We start from the raw sequence: 17,895 nt of genomic DNA, 5'->3' as shown, positions 1-17,895 counted from the left end.
AAATATGAAATAAATTGAGAAATTAACCCATGAACTCCCAGGTATTCAGGTTTATCTATTTTTGAATCCCTTGACAAGGTGTCACAGCAGAGGAGTTCATAAGGAGAGATGAACATGGCAAAACAAGACACGGCGAGTTCAAGGAGTTCCTTGCAAAACTGTTACCTGCAAAGCTGAGTGATGTGATTGTCTTCAGTGTGATGGGCAGGGATGGAAAACAGACAGATGTGAGATTTGCAGTCCGTGCTGGCTCAGCCTATTACAGACCTGAGAAGCTGCATGCGGAGATGGCAGCCTTCAAAACTGAGGTTGGTTCTCACCTGTGGAACTCGGCCAAACACTGAGTTTGCAGGGTGTGCATCCCAAACCTCAGTGGAAAACGACACTGCATCTAGGGAGAAGGGTTTTATTGCTTCACTCATGAGAAAAACAAGTGTTTAATTCAAGCTTTCACCCTTCTTTTTAGTGCCATACATACTGGTATGGTGTGTTTGTACTAACTTCTGGTTCAATGAATAGTCACTGGAGAGCTGCAGAAAAATGGGTCTGCAATGCTGCCATGGGGTAGATACTGTTTTCTCCAGTCAGTGTTTCATTGTGTCATCCCCAAATCCCCACATCAGCTTGTGTTTAGACACTTAGAGTGGAGGCTTGATGGCACCCTCACAGAAATTGTGCAGTATAACGAGGTGACACTTGCAACAGGTAAGTGAGATGGAGACAACCAGTCCTGTGGTTGCATTTATCTCACCAAAGGACAGCTTCAAATACAAAGTGACACCATCCCCCAACTTCTTTTACTGTTGTCAAGGAAAATATTTTTTGATGGAAGATGTTTTCCTCCCCTTCTTGGTGTTCCCTAGCTGTCCTGCTCTCTGACTCAGTTGCAGACACAGTCTGTCTTGGCCACAGCTGGATTTTTCTGTCGCCCTGCACAAAGGCAAAGTGACACTGCTCAGCTTTTCACTTGCCCTGGCCATATGTGGGTTTAATACATGGTACATCATATGGATGATTTTTCCAAAGAGAAATCAGCACTTTCCATTTGTGTGAGTATGGTGGAGTCTGCCTGAGTCTGGGAACCAAACAGAGCTGTCTTAACTTACTACCTGCCTCCTTCTTGGTGTATCTTGAAAGGCTCCGTGGGTTATGAGAGTCTTCAGAGTGACCAAATAGGAAATGCCAGAGACAGAGAGTATTCATGAAGGGTAATGACTGCTTCTTTTGCATATTTATTGAATTACTGCTACAATAAGATAGAAAATCCTATAGATTTCAAATATTCTCTGCCATAATACATGACACCTGAATTCATCAAAGTGGTAACAAGGGGATTGCTTCACGTATTTTAATGAAAAAATATGTTTTTCTTAATTATATACCACCTTTCAATATTTAATGAATAGTTCTAGTGAGTAATCACCAATAGTTTACAGAAAACCAATCATAGCTGGAGAATTCCTCCAGTAGTTTTCTATGTGTATAACTATAAATATAGAAAATAAGTAATTAGCACTGGAATTATTCATTGAATTTCTACATAAATAATATGTTTGCATTACCTCCTGGGGATATAGTTTTACAACAGCAATTTTTATTTAGCAGAAAAATAATCCATCCTAATACTTTAAAGGAGCCAAGGTTGTTTTTATACAGTTTTTCAATGACAGTATTACATAGATGTCTAAATGTGCATTACAAACTCTCCATTGATGGTGATAAATGTGGGCAGCAGACACAGACCTGCACTGACAGGATGCATCATGCCATTGCAAAGTATACTCTGTGCCTTTGGGGGCAGGGCATCAATACATGTTATGATATTTGAGAATATAGAGGCAAAGGATTATAAAGATCAAAGTTCTTACAGTGGTGAACTGAGATGACTACACAAATGAGAAAAAATAGAAGCACTTGAGTATTTGTGTGTTTTGATCTTTTCAAAGCTTATTTTTAAGATATTTGCCATATGTTTTACCACTTGGAAAAAGCCCTCCATATGAAATACAAAAAGCTCTAGTGTTGTTAGTTTTACATTTGTATACCTTGTTCATTTGTGTACCACTGTGAGAGTAGTGAGGTCTTTTTGCCTCACTCACCCAAACACGGGTTGGGGTACTAAATACACATTTCAGTGTATTTGAATCACCAAATACAGATCAAATGCTGAAGCTTTATAACAGACACCTGTGCAAAATTCCCAGATAAGTGGAAAGAACAAACTGTGATAATTTGGGAGTGCAGGCTGAAGGACAAAAAGCCAGGACTAATGGTAGCTCTGTTCTGGCGTCACAATGTGAGCAGCTCCCTTCCCTCCCTCTCTGCCAGTGCTTCCTTGCTCCATTTGGAATGGAAGTTGTGATCTCAGAGTCCCTATGCCTACATTACCAGAGCTGTGGTTACACTGAGCCTCTTTTTATTTGGTACTTGGGCTTTCAGGTGCAAGCCAAATTAACAGTAAAAACAGTGAACTAGCAAAGGATAATGTAGCATAGAATACAGTATCCAGTATGCTGAACTGACTGTGTTTTGTTGCAGACAGCTTGACATGAAATGTAAATTTCTGGGGCACAAATCATTAGACTGAATCCAAGTTGCTACAAAGTTGTCTTGTCAGGTCACTGTCTGTGGGCATGATTACTGAAAGCAGCTCAGCTCTGCATTTTGCTTTGTCTGTGTCCTTTTGTGTGAGAGAATGTAAGGAATAATATCTGGGTGTTACTGCTGAGGAAGGATTTATCCTAGTTTGAGCTGAAACACTCCTGTTGCTATTGAAGTGCAGAAACGTGTGGTGCAGATGCTGCAGCTCTGAGGAGTGTCACACCTCTCAGCTTTGGTCCTTGGAAATAATATCATTAGACGAGTACAGATTCAACATGTTCACACTCAATCATGTCAATGATCAAGTTTATAGGAAATGCTGCTGCTGTAATTTTTAAATTAAATGTTTCCTGAATTTTTCAAATTATTTTTCTTGCCCATATAATCAGGGATGTTATTAAGTAATGCTCAAGAAACTAAACCCTGCGTTAATTCTCTGATTCAGCTTTTCAGAATTGAGGTGAAGGCCTTCATTAGGATAACAGTGCTGCTGTCTTTTCTCTTAGATGCAGTCAGCTCTGCGACTGAACGTTTCCCAGATCGATGTCGACGAGTGCAGGAGTGCCAACTGCAGTGAGGGCTGTACAAACCACCTCAGTGTGAGTGACATCCCCACAGTGATGGACACGGGGAGCGTGTCCTTCGTGTCCCTGAGCACGTCCAGCCACGGGCTCTGCGCCTGCTCTGCGCGCGAGCGCCTGCACCAGCCCTGCTCCTCCTACGCCCGGAGCCCCTGCCTCAACGGGGGCCTTTGTGTGGACACTCTGAACGGCTACAGGTGAGCAAACCTGCTCTGCACGTTATTTCTGCCCTCTGATTTTAAGGTGTTGAGTGATGCTTACGAGGTACCTGCCTGAAATAACCATAAATGTACTTCTGACTGGAGGAGAAACAGGAAAACCCCACAAGTGCACTGGGGTGTAAACCTAACGGCAACAGGGGCTTCCTGATGGCCCCAATGGGGCTGTGGTCCCAAAAAGTGCATGAGTAACAAAGAAAACCCTGGGGAACACAGAATTAACACTTGTTATTTGTTAAGAGCATCTAATTCAGGATGAAGGCATGTCTGCTCTGGTTTTTTTCTCTTTTCCAGCAGAGTAATAATAAAAGTGAGTATCATGTAGCAGCAGGGATGTAGGAGTGAAATATAGTTCAAACTATAAGGAGCCTGAAAAGCATTGGATTGTAAACTTGCTTTATTATAGCGTCACCTGGCATGCAGCAGTATTCTCTTAGTGAAATTAATTCCAGCTAGGAATTAACCTTCCCGAGGTTACTCTGTAATAAATTGATGTTTGATGTTCTGTGTTATTTAGAAAAAAAGTTCTTTTTTCTCAAAAACTTGGCCTCAAAAATGATTTTTTTTTTTTGAGGGAGTTACTATAAGGAACAAAATTACTTTGTATTCTTAGAGCATTCTAATAATTGCTGAACACACCTAAGATTCTGGTAAAATCTTTGTTTTGCTGATTTCTTAACTCTGATTTAAGTTCTGCATTTGCTGCATGTAAAACCAAAAAATAAGCTGAACATGGGGGAATTTTGACTATTTCTTTTGTTTATGGTCTTTCAGATGTCTTTGTCCTGCTTCCTTTCATGGACCAGACTGCCAGCAGACTAAGCACAGTTTCCATGGAAATGGTTATGCATGGTTTCGTCCCATCAGACCTTGTTTTGAAAGCTCACTCTCTCTAGAGTTTATTACTGTGGTTCCAGATGGACTTTTACTATATAGTGGCCCTTTATCAAATCCAGAACCTGGGAGTACAGAAAACTTCATTGCAATAGGTACTTCTGCAAAAGGGTGTGGAAAAATTAAATGTCTTTTGGGAATGGATTGTTTGTGACCAGTGTAACAATTAGACTATGGATTCTGTCTTTCCACTTAATGAGGTAATTTATTTTGTGGTGGAAAAATATTTTGAAGCATTTCCTAACAAGTCTTTCTCCTTTGATGTCTATTTTTGTAGCCTGCACTTCTGGCTTTGGGCTCATCACAGAGTTGTAGAAATGAAGGGGAAAGCAAAACAGATCGATATATATAAAAAAAATAACCTGCCTAGAAAAACTGTAGTGCTATAAAGGAATTTTGGTGCTTTGAAGATAGGTATTACATGAGTAGTGCAGTCTTAGTAGCATGTCATTCTTATCCAGTTTGGTGAGAAAAGAAATCCACTCAAACTCTCTTTGGTCTTGGGGCAATTTTGTAGATTTTTTAAAAATGGCAATGATGTGATGGATTAATCCAGCCCCACCTGCCATTGTGGGAAGATTCATCTACAAGTAGAACTCAATGCTTTATGTTGACACATTTTTAAAAGGTTACTGCTGCTTATTTTTTGTGAATTAACACACAAGATGAACAGTATGGTTGGCATTTTATGTTCTCCTGATTAATTGAAAGGTAATGTGGTTGAATAGTTAATAATTTACCTCTTTTTTGCTTTGCAGTTACTTGTAAATTTGAGTAGAAGATGGGAAAGAAGAAACCTGCATATATTAATTGTTTTAGAGCATCATAAAATTGCAGATTGCTTCTCAGAAATTAGTTTCAGTGTTTTGACAGAGAAGTGGAATAATCTAAAGTGTATAAGTAAATAATATACTGAATGAGTACTTCTGCTTAATAGAAGACAGAGGGTATAATTCTAGTTATTTCTGTAGTGACCCCCCTGTATGTGACTAGCAATAACCATTAAATCAGTACAGTCACTAACTGCCGAGATACCAAAGGTGACATTTTGTAGCTGAATTTAATTTCTGGTTCATGTTGTATTAGAACTCTCTAGTGGTGTTCCTGTGCTGAAGATGAGCCACGGCACAGGTTCTGTGGTGCTGCAGTTTCCAAGTCATCTGAATGTAACAGACAAGAAGTGGCATCGACTGGAAGTCAGAACCAATGGTCAGGTCAGTTATTGGTTTTTTGTTTTTTTTCACATCAGGCTATTAATATTTCTAAAACTATTTCCCTGTGCAGATATAGGAGGATAGAAAGAACAGCCTTTCAATAAACAACAGACAATAAGTATTGTCCTAACTGCTCGTGTAGATTTGATGAGTAATAGAAATTTTGGGACATGCTCATTGTGAATTCCACATCCAGTGATGTTGTAATCCATATTCTGTGATCTTTACCTTTTCTATGCTCTGCTGCAGCACATGTAGAATGTGGCCACTGGAATCCATTACTTATGAACAAAAAAAGCACGTATTTATTTACTTGCAAATGCAGTTACAGGTCTTGTGTAAGTGGTTAAAATATTCAAAAGCACAAATAAAATTGAGAAGTCCCTACTTCTGCTGAATGGCTCCATTTTGGCCCTACTGGTTTTTGAAAGATGAACAGAACAGGGAACACCCCAGCCCATTTTGGATGATAGAACTGTGGCTGTGGGGCTGTGCAGCAGGGCCAGCTCAGTGTGCGTGCTGTGTGCAGGCTGTCCGCTTCACTCTGGATCAGTGCGGCGCCGCCGCGCTCTCCGAGATCGAAGGCGTTGGCCGCTGGCTGTCCACCGAAGATCGCACCGACTGCGAAGTCCTGGGGTCTGTGCCACGGAGAGCAAGGTACATTCCTGGAGGTTCCCTGACAGGCACTTCGTTCTAAGGTCTGTGAACATTTGACTGTTAGACTGAAGCAGAGTTATTGATGGCTAGGAGCGTAAAAAGCATTTCCTCTTTTCTCAGACCTTCTAGACCAAGCCTGGACCTCAAAGAACTAAACAAATTTTAATGAACCAGTCTTCCACTGAGTAGTGTTGCAGTACTAATTGACAACTCCAAAACTCAGTGGCTATTATTGGAGCTTTTGTGGGCCCTGTGTACTATCCGCCACCCACAAGATTTCTCTCTGTTTATCTGTGATCCTACTCCTCAAAACCTCATGAATTTAGGCCAGTTGACATCACAGTCTTGGGTGCAGTTGGTGCCCCACAGTGCAGGGTGGACAAGGAGCAGCTGGGTACAGTCCAGAGAAGAGCAATGACTAATCAGCTCACCCTGAGAGTAAGAATCAAGAATGAAGGAATTGAGGTCAGTTAACAGAAAGAAGGGAAAACTAAGGAGAGAGATAAGTCTCAGTGTGTACAAAAGAATGGTACAAAGAGGATTTAGACAATCTCTTCTGTACAGGGTCTAAAGTTACAGTGAGGGATATTCACGTTATATTTTAGGGAAACCTTTGTACAAAGATACTTCAGCTGTGGAATAGATAGTCCAAGCAAGTATTCTGATGAGCATTGGGATTAAGCCTTGTCCACAGCTGCCTGGAGCTCTCCTGGTCATGAAAGGAGCACAAAGAAAGGGAAAAATATAAGGACAAATGAAAACAAAAGAAATGAATTGATAACTCTGGGAAAAAGAAAGCATGAGGACTAAAATGCATGGAGTTCTTTGGCTTGGAGAGATGATTGGGAGATAGTGCAGAGCTTGGACATGTTTACCATGGCCTTTCAGACCACATGGACCCAACTTTTAGATTTCTGAGTTTTGCCATACACAGAACAGCCTTTTTTGTAGTATTCCTACAGCATAGCATGTCTGTGCACACACACAGAGCACTTGAAGGAGAATATGGTGTCTAGAATACCACAGCTGTTTCTGACTTGGATGCAAACATACCCAAAATGTAATAGTGTCCCACAGTTAAACATTCAGCAGGTTTCACTGTCATGTTTTAAAAAATATCCTTTATTTTAAAGGGCTTTATTTCAGAGAGGGAAAATTAAGTAGTTGCATTCTACTGTTATATTTGGAAAAGCAGTGTATTTATTTATTTATACATCTATGTTTGAAGGTAGATGCACATTATTTTTATTATTGATATGATTTTTCAAGGTATTTGAATGTGAACCATGTTCTCCAGCTGGGTGGTGTGAAAGAGTCCATACCATACTCCTACCCACAACTGCTACACAAACATTTTTCTGGCTGCTTGCGCAATTTCATCTTGGATACTCAGGTAATGTTTGCTTTAGCAGAGAAGAAAACTTCTTTATTCAACTTTTGGGAGATTAATATTATACATGAAACTTCTGCTTCCATCAGTGTATTCAATGCTCACATGCATCAGTGTAATATATAAGAAAATTCTGGGTTTTTCTGTGATAATTAGAATAAGTACCTTGAAAAGACAGAAGGAGATGTATTAATGAGGCAGAAACTGTGTTTGCTTATCCCCTGTTTCATGCAGCTGTTTTCCAAGCTTCGTTGTGCATTCAGGGAACTTCTGAATGGCAATTGTATTACGGTATATTCATGCCAGCTGTCTGCTTTTTTAGGAAGTATTAGGGGTTTTTTGTTTTTGTCGTCAGTTGACTTTATTCAAAGGCAAAATATGCTCTTGATAAAATCAGCTGAAGTCTGAATGTCAAAAAGCACACTTAGTAACTTAAGCAGTGCAGATGAGGAACACAGAGTGAAGTGCTATTTCTGTTTAAAAATGAAATACGTTTCTCAAATAATATTTTTGTGTCATGAATTGTCTCTTGAAGGTATACGACCTTCAGTCTCCTGCAGAGTCCCTGAACAGCTTCCCTGGCTGCACCCTGACGGATGGGAGCTGTGAGACCATGGGATCTTCCTCCTGTGGTGCCCATGGGCGGTGCCTTGGGGACTGGGGCTCGTTTGCGTGTCACTGTTTGCCAGGCTACCACGGCTATCGATGTGATAAAGGTGAACCCTTCTTTTCTGTTTCATTTGTGCAGGCTGCTAAATTTTACACTACAGGAAACTTCAAATATTTGCAGGTAATGATTGTTGAGGTGGTTTTATATTACATTATGTAAAGTCATGTTGCAGTGTCATTGCCTGCATTTGTTAACAATTTCTTTTCTAATTCCCTTTGAGAAATTGCTTTCTCAGTACAGGATCATTTCTTTAATCCTGAGGGTGTTTGTGCAATGACTGTATCATGACATGGCTGCATGACAAAGAAATTGTGAAAAAAGTATTTTATTTTATTACAGTTGTTTGATTTGCATCTGTTTACACTTTCAGAAATATCTAATACCTAAAAAGTATGAGTGTGCCAGTACCACTTTCTGTGAAGAATTAGAACCATGCAACTGGAATTAGAAATCATTGCTCCGTTGGTGTCAGGAAGAGACTCTGCTAGCTTAAGGAGCTATGCTTTGGGAATAGTAGGATTTTTAGCTCTCATGGAGGCAAAGTTTGCAGCAGAACGACAATTATAAAATAGCAGGCTATGAAATTTGATTGTGGTGCTTGATCCGCAGTCTCTTGTCTTGGTCAAAGGTGCTGCTTCCCTGCTGTCACCCCATGTGAGCATTGTAAGGAGGAGCATTAGCAGGATCAAGCTGGGTGGGAGAACACCTCTTTACAGAGGAAAATGAAGGGTGAGAGTGACTGTAGGAGCTGTGGAAATAAGTACAGGACTATGTCCCAAAGGACAAATTGTCTCACAGATCCATACTGTGCATCGCAACTATTTCCTTTTCCTTTCAACTCTTACTATGACATTAAGGGCAATAACAACATTTCCCTCTCCTCAGGAGATGGTTTAAAGGTTTCTCTCCCTTGCAGTGGCCAAGGAGTACAGGTTTGAGGCAGGCAGCCACATCCGCTACCAGCTGCCGGTCAGCGTGTCTGCGCGCAGGACGCGGCTGCAGGCCCTGGTGCGCACGCGGCAGCCCGACGGCGTCATCGCCACCGTGCTGTCCCGGGCCAGGGACGAGCACATCACCCTGCAGGTGAGGGCACCCACTCACACACAGAGACACCAGAGCCACACACAGCTCTGAGAAACACTCGCTCAAGAGATGGAAACAGAACAAAAGCCTTACGCTGAGCACCAAGAGTCTGGAATTTGTTTTATGGGTAGATATATCTGATCCTTTACTTGAGATATTGAGCACTCAGCTCTGGTATGCCATTGGGTTTTGATGCCAGTTGCAGAGAAATAAGGTTCCATACAGAACAGGGTGTGTACCTGGTGTCCTTTTGAACCATGTGGCCAGTTCTGTGTAGTTCAGACTCACTAAGCAAGGTGCCTGTGGCAGTTCTGATGATGTCAGGCTCTCAGAGTGACAACCTTCTCATTTTATACGCACCACTGAACAAGTCACCTCTTCAGCCATGTTGGTTTGAGCTGGCACTGTAGCTGTGATATACCAGACTCTCAACTATTAGAAGAACCCCATAAATTTGTGCAAGAGAGATCAGGGTAAAATTACTCCTAAGGTGACTTAGATACTGCTGTGAGTATATTGCTGCCACATTTAGGTGGCCTAATTCAGTAGCACCTGTAGTATTTTTATATTACTTCTAAATGTGCAGTGTAAATATACCCTAAATTTAAACAAATGTTTTAAGATTGAAGTTACAGATCAATAAAATGCCAGTCAATGACTTTTCTTTCTTGCTATCTGTTAATTATCCACAAGGTTGTTCAGGGACTCTTAGCGGTCTCATACAATCTGGGTGATGGAAACTATTCTGTAAGCCTTCCCTCCTACCACATTGATAACGGTGAATGGCATCACATCACACTGGAGAGAAATGAAAATGAATTTACTCTTCGTCTTTATGAAGGAGGTGGGAAGAGAGAGATTACTAAAGCAGCAGGAATATACAAAGAGATTGTCATTGACCCCAGCAGCTTGGTCCTTGGAAACACCTACCCATTCAGCCAAAACAGGAGTTTTCAAGGTAGGAATTCTTCATCTCACTGTTCATAATATGGATCTGTAAAAATAAAAAAACAGTGCAGGAAACTTTCTTGTTTGTGTAGAGCCCAAAGTACACAGATTGCCTGCATGATGCTTTGAAACAGGGATGGATAAGCTATTCTGACCAGAAGGTACAGCAGGGAATTGTCTGCAAATACACTTGGACCTGGAACAATGATGGTCACCTCTTGCCTTGGCTGCAGAGAGTTGGTACCTGGAGATCCAGAAGCTTCTTCCAGATAGTCTGTGCATGGCTCCTTGCCTTGGATAGGCAGAGCTGGTTCAGTGCATGGTTCTGTCCAGTCCATTTGGCAGCTCTCCTTCCCTCCCAAACACATCTGTTTCTATGGTAAAAGGAATTTTTTCCCATTTTGTATGTGCATTGCATAGCACCCACCAAAACCTGGTTTATTACCTCAGTATTACTGGATTTTACACTCATTAACTAAAGCATTAACTAAAATTAGAAATGGTTTATTGAATTAGAGCTAAAAATCTGAATTTTTAGCAACTGAGTGGATAAGGTCACAGTGTGTGTTAAAAGCAAATCAGTTTCCAGCCTGGAAATTGAGTAGTTCCACAAAGGAAGTTTGGGATATCCATGGCAGCTCTTTACTCTGAGCTCAGCTGGAAATTTGGCCTTTGCCTAAACCCACAGTGTAAGTAAAGCAAATCAGCTTTTATTGCTAAGTAACACACATCACTGCTGGTTAAACCTGCCTGGTGTCTGTAGGTCACCTCTCTCCCATGCCCTTCACCTCTTTAACTAGGTCATAGTAAATCCATTCAAAGCAAGCTGGTCATCTTTTCACCACACAGAAGTACTTCAGTGAGTAATACAAAAGTGCCTGGAGAGAAAATAAATAGAGTAATAATTTACCACTTAAGTGTATCACAAATTACTTAGAAAAAGATTGTTTTCTATTGCTTTACTAGAAGTATTCCAATAAATAAAGTTTATGATATGAATTAGGGAGTATATTTTGAATTTTTTATTTATGGGAATAGTAGTGTTTGTTTTTAAGTAAATAAAGAAGTCAAATGGTTGCATGAAGATCATTTTAATTAGGACTATTAATGTTGCTGCTAAGAAGCTGAAACTTTAAGGACTTCAAAGTCATAAAATGCACTTAATTAATCAAAGTATATGTTTTCATGATGAGGCATCTCGTGCATACAAAATTAATGTCACACATCTTCAGTACAAATTTTCTATCCCTGATTGAAGACTCTCTCACCATTATTTGTGGTTCGCTCTTCATACTATAAAGGTAAACCATAAGCTACAATTTACAATCAGCCAAACAATTTTTACTGGTACATTGAAGAATAGAACAGGTTATCCATATGTAACAGATTCTCCACAATATTTGGACTTCTCTATGGAAATCACAGTGGAGGGGTACATATTCCACTGACTACCTTAGGGGGAATAGAGGCCCTGTCATGGTTTAACCCCAGCCCTTCCCCAGCCCCTCAAAGCCTCTCACTCTCTCCCCAGCAGTGGGATCAGGGAGGGATTCATGAGGGTAAAAGCTGGAAAAGCCCTGGGTTGAGATGAAGACAGTTGAATAGGGAAAGCAAAAGCCATGCACACAAGCACAGCAAACATGGAATGAATTCCCTTCTCCCCATGGGCAGGCAGGTGTTCTCACCTCAGGAGAGCAGGGCCACATCCCATGCAATGGGTACCTGGGATGGCAAACACCTTCTCTCCAAACATCTCACTTCCTCCTCATTCCCCTCACTGCAAATCCTGAGCATGATCCCACATGGTCTGGAGCATCCCCTGGGTCAGCTGGGGTCCCCTGTCCTGGCTGTGTCCCTTCCAAGGCTCCCAGGCAGCCCCAGCCCCTCTCCAGCATGGCCCCACAAAAAGCAGGAAAGGCGTGGGCTCTGTGTGAGCCCTGCTCAGCAATGACAGAAACAGCTCCATGTTATCAGCCCTGTGTTCAGCACAGATCCAAACACAGCCCCTGCAAAGAGAATTAAGTCTATCCCAGCCAAAACCAGTATAGACCTGCAGCAGCACTTGATTCTTGTGGAAACCACTGGGAATCTTGATCTAAAACTTCAGCAAATTCAGTTCAAAAATGAAGGACAATGCTATGAGATTTTAAGTTAATTCAGTCCTGGATTTAAACTTTGATAGCCTGTGTCCTTTGTTAAGCACAAACTGCCAAATCTTATAACTGCTTCAAATGATTCTTGCTGAATAGTTTTTAAAACTGTTTCTTTGTGCCTGCTGTAGGATGTATGAAGGATGTCAGATTTAACAATTACAGAATCCCTCTGGACACTCATGGGAAGGAGCTGGTGTCAGTACTGAGTGCCCAAGGCATCAAAGAAGGCTGTTCTTCAGAGGCCTGTAGGAATAACCCTTGCAACCAGGAATTTATTTGTATTGATTTGTGGATGATGCATGAATGCAGGTAATTGGTGGAAATAGAAGCACAAACCCCTTCAGAATGAGGTGGGAAAGGGTGGATGTTGAAGTGTTCAGCTTGAAGGCTGGCACTGGGCAATCTCATCAAATCCCTGGAACCACAGTGGCACACAAAGATGAACACCTGCACAGGGAGCAGGTTACTGTGTCCTTAGAGACACTACCACAGCTGATATAAATCAGCTTGGCTCCAGGGATTGTAGGGCAAGTTCAGCTGCCTGTCTAATGGAAAACATTTAAAGAGCAACAGCAAATCCAGAATTCTTGTAAACCCTGGAACCAGCACAGGAGGGTGTGTGACCTGGAGTGGCATAGTTCCCTGGCTGTACTGTGAAGCTTGTGCTGTGCAGTGTCAATGCTTTCTCTTGTGAGGGTCTGATTTATTGCACTGCCCCAGGCTGTTGCCTCTGTTGCCTCCCATCCTCCTCAAGCTGCTTTAGAAACACCACTCTGCTGAGCTCAGATTCCTGTGCTTGTGGCTGGGGTCAGGACAACACTAATTCCTGCTGGTTGTGGTGTGCAAATGAACACTTTATTTACACACACCTTAATATTTGCACACTCTCCTAACTGGCACTGTCCACATAAATGGAGTCTCTAACTCCAGAAACTCAATGAACATAGCACAGCTTGTCCTGGCTAGCCAGAACTGCAGAGGGCAACCCAACTGGTTGTCACAAGGATAATCTTGCAGAAGGCAGTGGAAATACCTGAGTTCTGAAAGCCCCAGACATAAGGGTCTGAAATTGTGGAGCTCATGCTATGGCTGCCTCGGGACATGTCATGATTTCACATAACTTACTCCCAGTAACTGCTTCGGAAACCGTGCAAATAGTGTCACCAAAGTGTGTTTTAAAATCTTCAGTGCTGCCTGTCACGGCTGTTTTCTCCCAGCCTAACGGTGCCATTCTGTCCTGGTGTGTGCAGCTGCCCCGCAGGACACATGATCCTGGAGAACGCCTCAGGCCGGCAGTGCGTGCACACGGCGTGCGCCGAGCGGCCCTGCAACTACGGCACCTGCGTGTCCCTGTCCCCCAGCAGCTTCCAGTGCCACTGCCCCGACGGCTACACCGGGCGCCACTGCGAGATCACCCTGGCCATCTTCCACAAGGACGCGGGCCTCAGCTTCACCTCCCTCTTCGCCATCTGCGTCTGCTTCCTGGCACTCCTAGGTAGCTACGGCAACTACGTCTTGTATTACCTGTGGTGAGCGCACGTGTCCACCTGTCCTGAGCAGCCATCGCCTCATCTCCTGCCGAAAGCTCCCGAGGGAGACCCAGCTCTGCCTTCGTTCCTTTGCCGTGGTCCCATCACTGATTTCCCACCCCTCTGTGCATCCATCGCTAAACGAATCAACATGTGTGAGCTATGGAAGGTCTCTGCAGTTTTGTTTTCTTCACATTTTCACGTCATTGTGAGGAACTGTTCAGATGCATAACTGGAAGCAAAAGCAATTTAACAGCAAGAGTTGAAATTGCTGCCAGATAAGCATTGTTCAAAATACTGCTGAGTATGAAACAGATTTTTTAGTCTAGGAGAAACTTCCTGGTTGATAGGAATACACTGGTCAGGCAGGAGGAGACTTTGCATCTTGCCAGTTGTGTCCCAGCTCCTAAGCAGCTGATTATGTCTTCCTCAGCCCTTAGGTATTGGATCTCAAGAGGAAAACCAGAAGGATGTTACTAGTGAGGAAGGATCGCATCTTGGAGTCTTTTTGTTTATTCAAATGTTATGGAAGTTTGCCTAAGTAAAGACATAGGATTTTTCTCCTGGATGTTTGTGTTAAGGCAGTTTTGTTCAGAAGTTGTAGTAAGAGTATGGAAATACCATAGTTTTCCCCAGCTCTGCTAGATACTATGTTTGCCATGCAAATATGAGCAGCAAATTAGTGGGAAGCTAAGTGGTATCTCTGCTCTTGGAATCCCAGACAACTGAGGTTGATAGTAGATCTTTATGTTAGAGTGCAGGGCATGATCTCTTTGTACCCCAGTTTCAGTCCCAAGGTCATTTAGATGCTGCCCCACAGAACTGCTGCCATGTAGATATTCTGTAAGAGATTCTAGTGTATTTAGTTCACTGCACTGCTAATTTATGGTACTCAATGCTTTGAGGTCTTACTCTGAGCTTTTATCGATTTTTATAGAGTTGGTAGCACAGTGATACACAAGTTTCTATTTACAGAATGTTCAGTATCTGATGTTGAAGCTTGTCAGTTGTGCAAATGCACTTCAGCATTTAAGAAAAATGTTTAAATTAATGAATGCTAAGGCAAAATGTGCCTCATTCTTGTTTTCTAGTAAAACATCTAAAAGTAATTTCCTCTTCTGTCTTGTGTCTTCTTGTGTTTCATTTGTGTGTAATTGACAGTCTGTTACTGTCAACATGTTATCTCTTCTTTGTCCCCCTCTGTAATGCATTTTCTGTGACAAAGTTCAACTCCACACAGGACAGAGACAGGTCAGACCACTTGGTCTTTAACCACCTCCGAGCTGGGCTTTAAAGGGTGTTGCAAAATGCTCTTTAAAGGCTTCTTCTGTGTTTGATGTTCACCACACTGGACAGTGCAAAGCCCAGACATTTGCTGGGAAGCCCAGAGTGCAGGCGTGCTGGCCCTGCTGTGCCCTGGGGTTCACTGGTGCCTGCATCACCTGAGCTCTGCTCCTGTCCCCACAGCTCTGCTCAGCGCCGCCTTCCTCTGGGCTCACTGGAAGACGCGCAAGAGTCTGCACGGAGGCGTTTACCACGGGTCTGCTCATCCTGAGGATCTGGAGGACATCAGGGAAAACATCCTCAACTACAATGAAGAAGGGGGTGGGGAGCAAGATGAAGTAAGGATCGCTGTTATGTTACAATTAAGAGGGGACTGGTGCCTCACCATGCTAAGGAAAATGCATTTTGTGCTTTGTCCTCAGTCTTCGTTCTGCTGATTCAGCCCTGCAATTGGCAAATGAATTATTTGGATGAGGGTGCATGTTTCCTAAGCTCAGATAAGTGCCTATACATTTTTAATTTGTCTTAAAGCCAGTGCTCCTGAGTGCATGTTGATAGGAGCCTGTAGGGCAAATTTAGCAGTAGGGAACAGCTGCTGGGTTTGGTTTTGGGGCTCAGGAGACACTGAAGTTCTCAGGGCTCTTTTCTGCTGGATCTCCAAGGGCTTGGAAGAGCCTGGTGTGACTGTTGCTCATGGGCAGGCTTTTCCAGAGACTGCTCCCAACAGCAGGTGTTCACACCTCCCTTGTTGGGAAGGGGAGGTGCTGAATTGGCTCCTCTGAGACCCTGGAGCATGTGGTGGTTGTGGAAGAACCCTTCGGCATTTTTGTGTTTTGGAGATAAATACACCACTGAACACAAGATGTTTATACTTAGAGTAGAGCAGATTATACCCAAAGCAGGTATTAACAATCCTGCTGGCTGTTCTAAGATTTTCATGTGTCAGTGAAAGGCAGAGCTTTGAAGGAAAACAGTGAATGTTATAAACAAGTACTCTTAATAGATTATTTATTGACCCATAGATGCTTTCTATGTTTATAAAAGGTAAGAAATGTCATTGCTAACTGTTCATTTCATGGATTCAAGGAGTGGTGTGACTCTGCAGAGGTAATAATAGCCATGGTACCAGTGTGAAGGGCAAAAAAAGCCAGTGATTTAAAAATATTCTTACTTGAAGAGTATCCTTGTTTTCTTGGTGAATTAGTGGGAACGTAATAAAAACAGACATTTCCCATGTGATAACACAGACAGCTATAAATCCTGTTTTTCTTAATCAGATTAACTTCCTCTGCAATATTTTGCAATTTTACACCCAGAAGGTCTCTTTGAGGAAATCTACAGTTACTGTATGACATGTTTAATTACTTTTGGAGAGTTCTTAAAATGCATTCCTTGTTTTAAGCAGTGGAACCATATTAGTGACTTGATGATCTCCATCTGAGGTTATAACTCTGCCTGAAGAAACAGTGCTTGGAGTGAAGCCTCTCTGGGTTCTGTGTACTCTTCCTAAATTATTCAGATTTAATAGTTGCTGGGATTGCAGCTGAAACTTTTTAAGCTAAAACCTAGTTGTTTTTCTAGATTTGAAAAACCGAAACAAACAAACCAGTGCCCAAAATACCTAGAATTACACCACCTTAGTTGTGTTAACTCAACAAAAGCACCATGAGGCTGCTTGGATAAGAGTTTCATTTTTGTAGTGTTTGTGGATGGTAGGGCTATGAGGACAGGGGGTTGTCATATGAAGGAGTTTCTGCATCTGAAATAAAAATTTCCCCCAGAGAAATTAGGAGCTCATAAAAATTTCAGGAGGTCAGTGCATTGTTGATTATACACTGAACTCAGCTGACCACCAGATGTTGTTAAAAGCCAGCTCTGGACCCAGAGGCAGGGGTTGAGTTGAGGGCTTGGCTGGATGGCCAGCCAAGAAGGGTTTATTATCAGAAGAAATGTGTCATTTTAATGAACAATTAGTAGCAGTGAAGGATGCTTTTATCATCACCCAGTTCAGTGAAGGGATGATCCTCAAGTCTGTATTGGAACAACTCCCATACAACTTGTGCACAATGAAAAGTTGGTCCATGTCACAGATTCTCTTGGTCTCCCTGCTCAGAGTGGGGCTGGACTGGGGCTTGCACTAACTTAGGACGTGCCTAAGGCAGGGATCTGGGCTGCAGGTCTCGGTGCTCATCACCAGCACTCCTAAGTCTCTGGAGGAATGGGAATAAGCAGGTCCCAAACCCCATCCTGCCACTTAGGCAGCTTCTTGATTGCAGGTGAGGGGAATTTAAATTGTTCTCAGCCTCCGGGGGAAATTCAGCAAAGCTCACTGAGATTACCTCGGTTAATCTCTTACAACATGGTTATGCACAATGCCACATGCTGGACAGCTAAAGAAACCTTTGGGGAAGTGCTGATTCCACACCTCTGTCACTGATGGCTCCTGTTACCATGAACAGTATTAGCGAGACAAATAATTATTTGTTTGCGCTAATGAATTCTGTCTCCCTCCACCTGTCTGCATTCTACTTTGGCCTGTAAATCAGTCCAGGGAAGCAACCTTTGGGTTGTAGGGAGGCGAAGGATGCTGTGGGACAGGACTTCTTCATTGCAGGTGGCACAAAGATTCTGATCCCTGAATGCCATTAACTGTTGGCACTGGCACCTTTGTGC

General features: G+C 42.5%; 1 protein-coding gene across 1 annotated transcript in view; it reads left to right on the top strand.

Annotated features, from left to right (window-relative positions):
- The window catches only part of LOC121347648 (neural-cadherin-like), a 59,864-nt gene that overhangs the window by 40,957 nt on the left and 1,012 nt on the right, over positions 1-17,895 (top strand). The window contains exons 21-32 of the mRNA XM_041426460.1: positions 79-308; positions 3,108-3,379; positions 4,175-4,389; positions 5,381-5,508; positions 6,038-6,165; positions 7,435-7,558; positions 8,091-8,271; positions 9,142-9,308; positions 10,002-10,266; positions 12,538-12,718; positions 13,660-13,904; positions 15,406-15,560. Of these exons, the coding sequence (XP_041282394.1) occupies positions 79-308; positions 3,108-3,379; positions 4,175-4,389; positions 5,381-5,508; positions 6,038-6,165; positions 7,435-7,558; positions 8,091-8,271; positions 9,142-9,308; positions 10,002-10,266; positions 12,538-12,718; positions 13,660-13,904; positions 15,406-15,560 (2,291 nt within the window). The remainder of the gene's footprint in view (positions 1-78; positions 309-3,107; positions 3,380-4,174; positions 4,390-5,380; positions 5,509-6,037; positions 6,166-7,434; positions 7,559-8,090; positions 8,272-9,141; positions 9,309-10,001; positions 10,267-12,537; positions 12,719-13,659; positions 13,905-15,405; positions 15,561-17,895) is intronic.

The sequence above is a fragment of the Onychostruthus taczanowskii genome, unplaced genomic scaffold (assembly GCF_017590055.1).
Source record: "Onychostruthus taczanowskii isolate IOZ18803 unplaced genomic scaffold, ASM1759005v1 scaffold113, whole genome shotgun sequence".
Classification (NCBI taxonomy): Eukaryota; Metazoa; Chordata; class Aves; order Passeriformes; family Passeridae; genus Onychostruthus; species Onychostruthus taczanowskii.
This window is presented reverse-complemented; position numbering and strand designations above follow the sequence as displayed.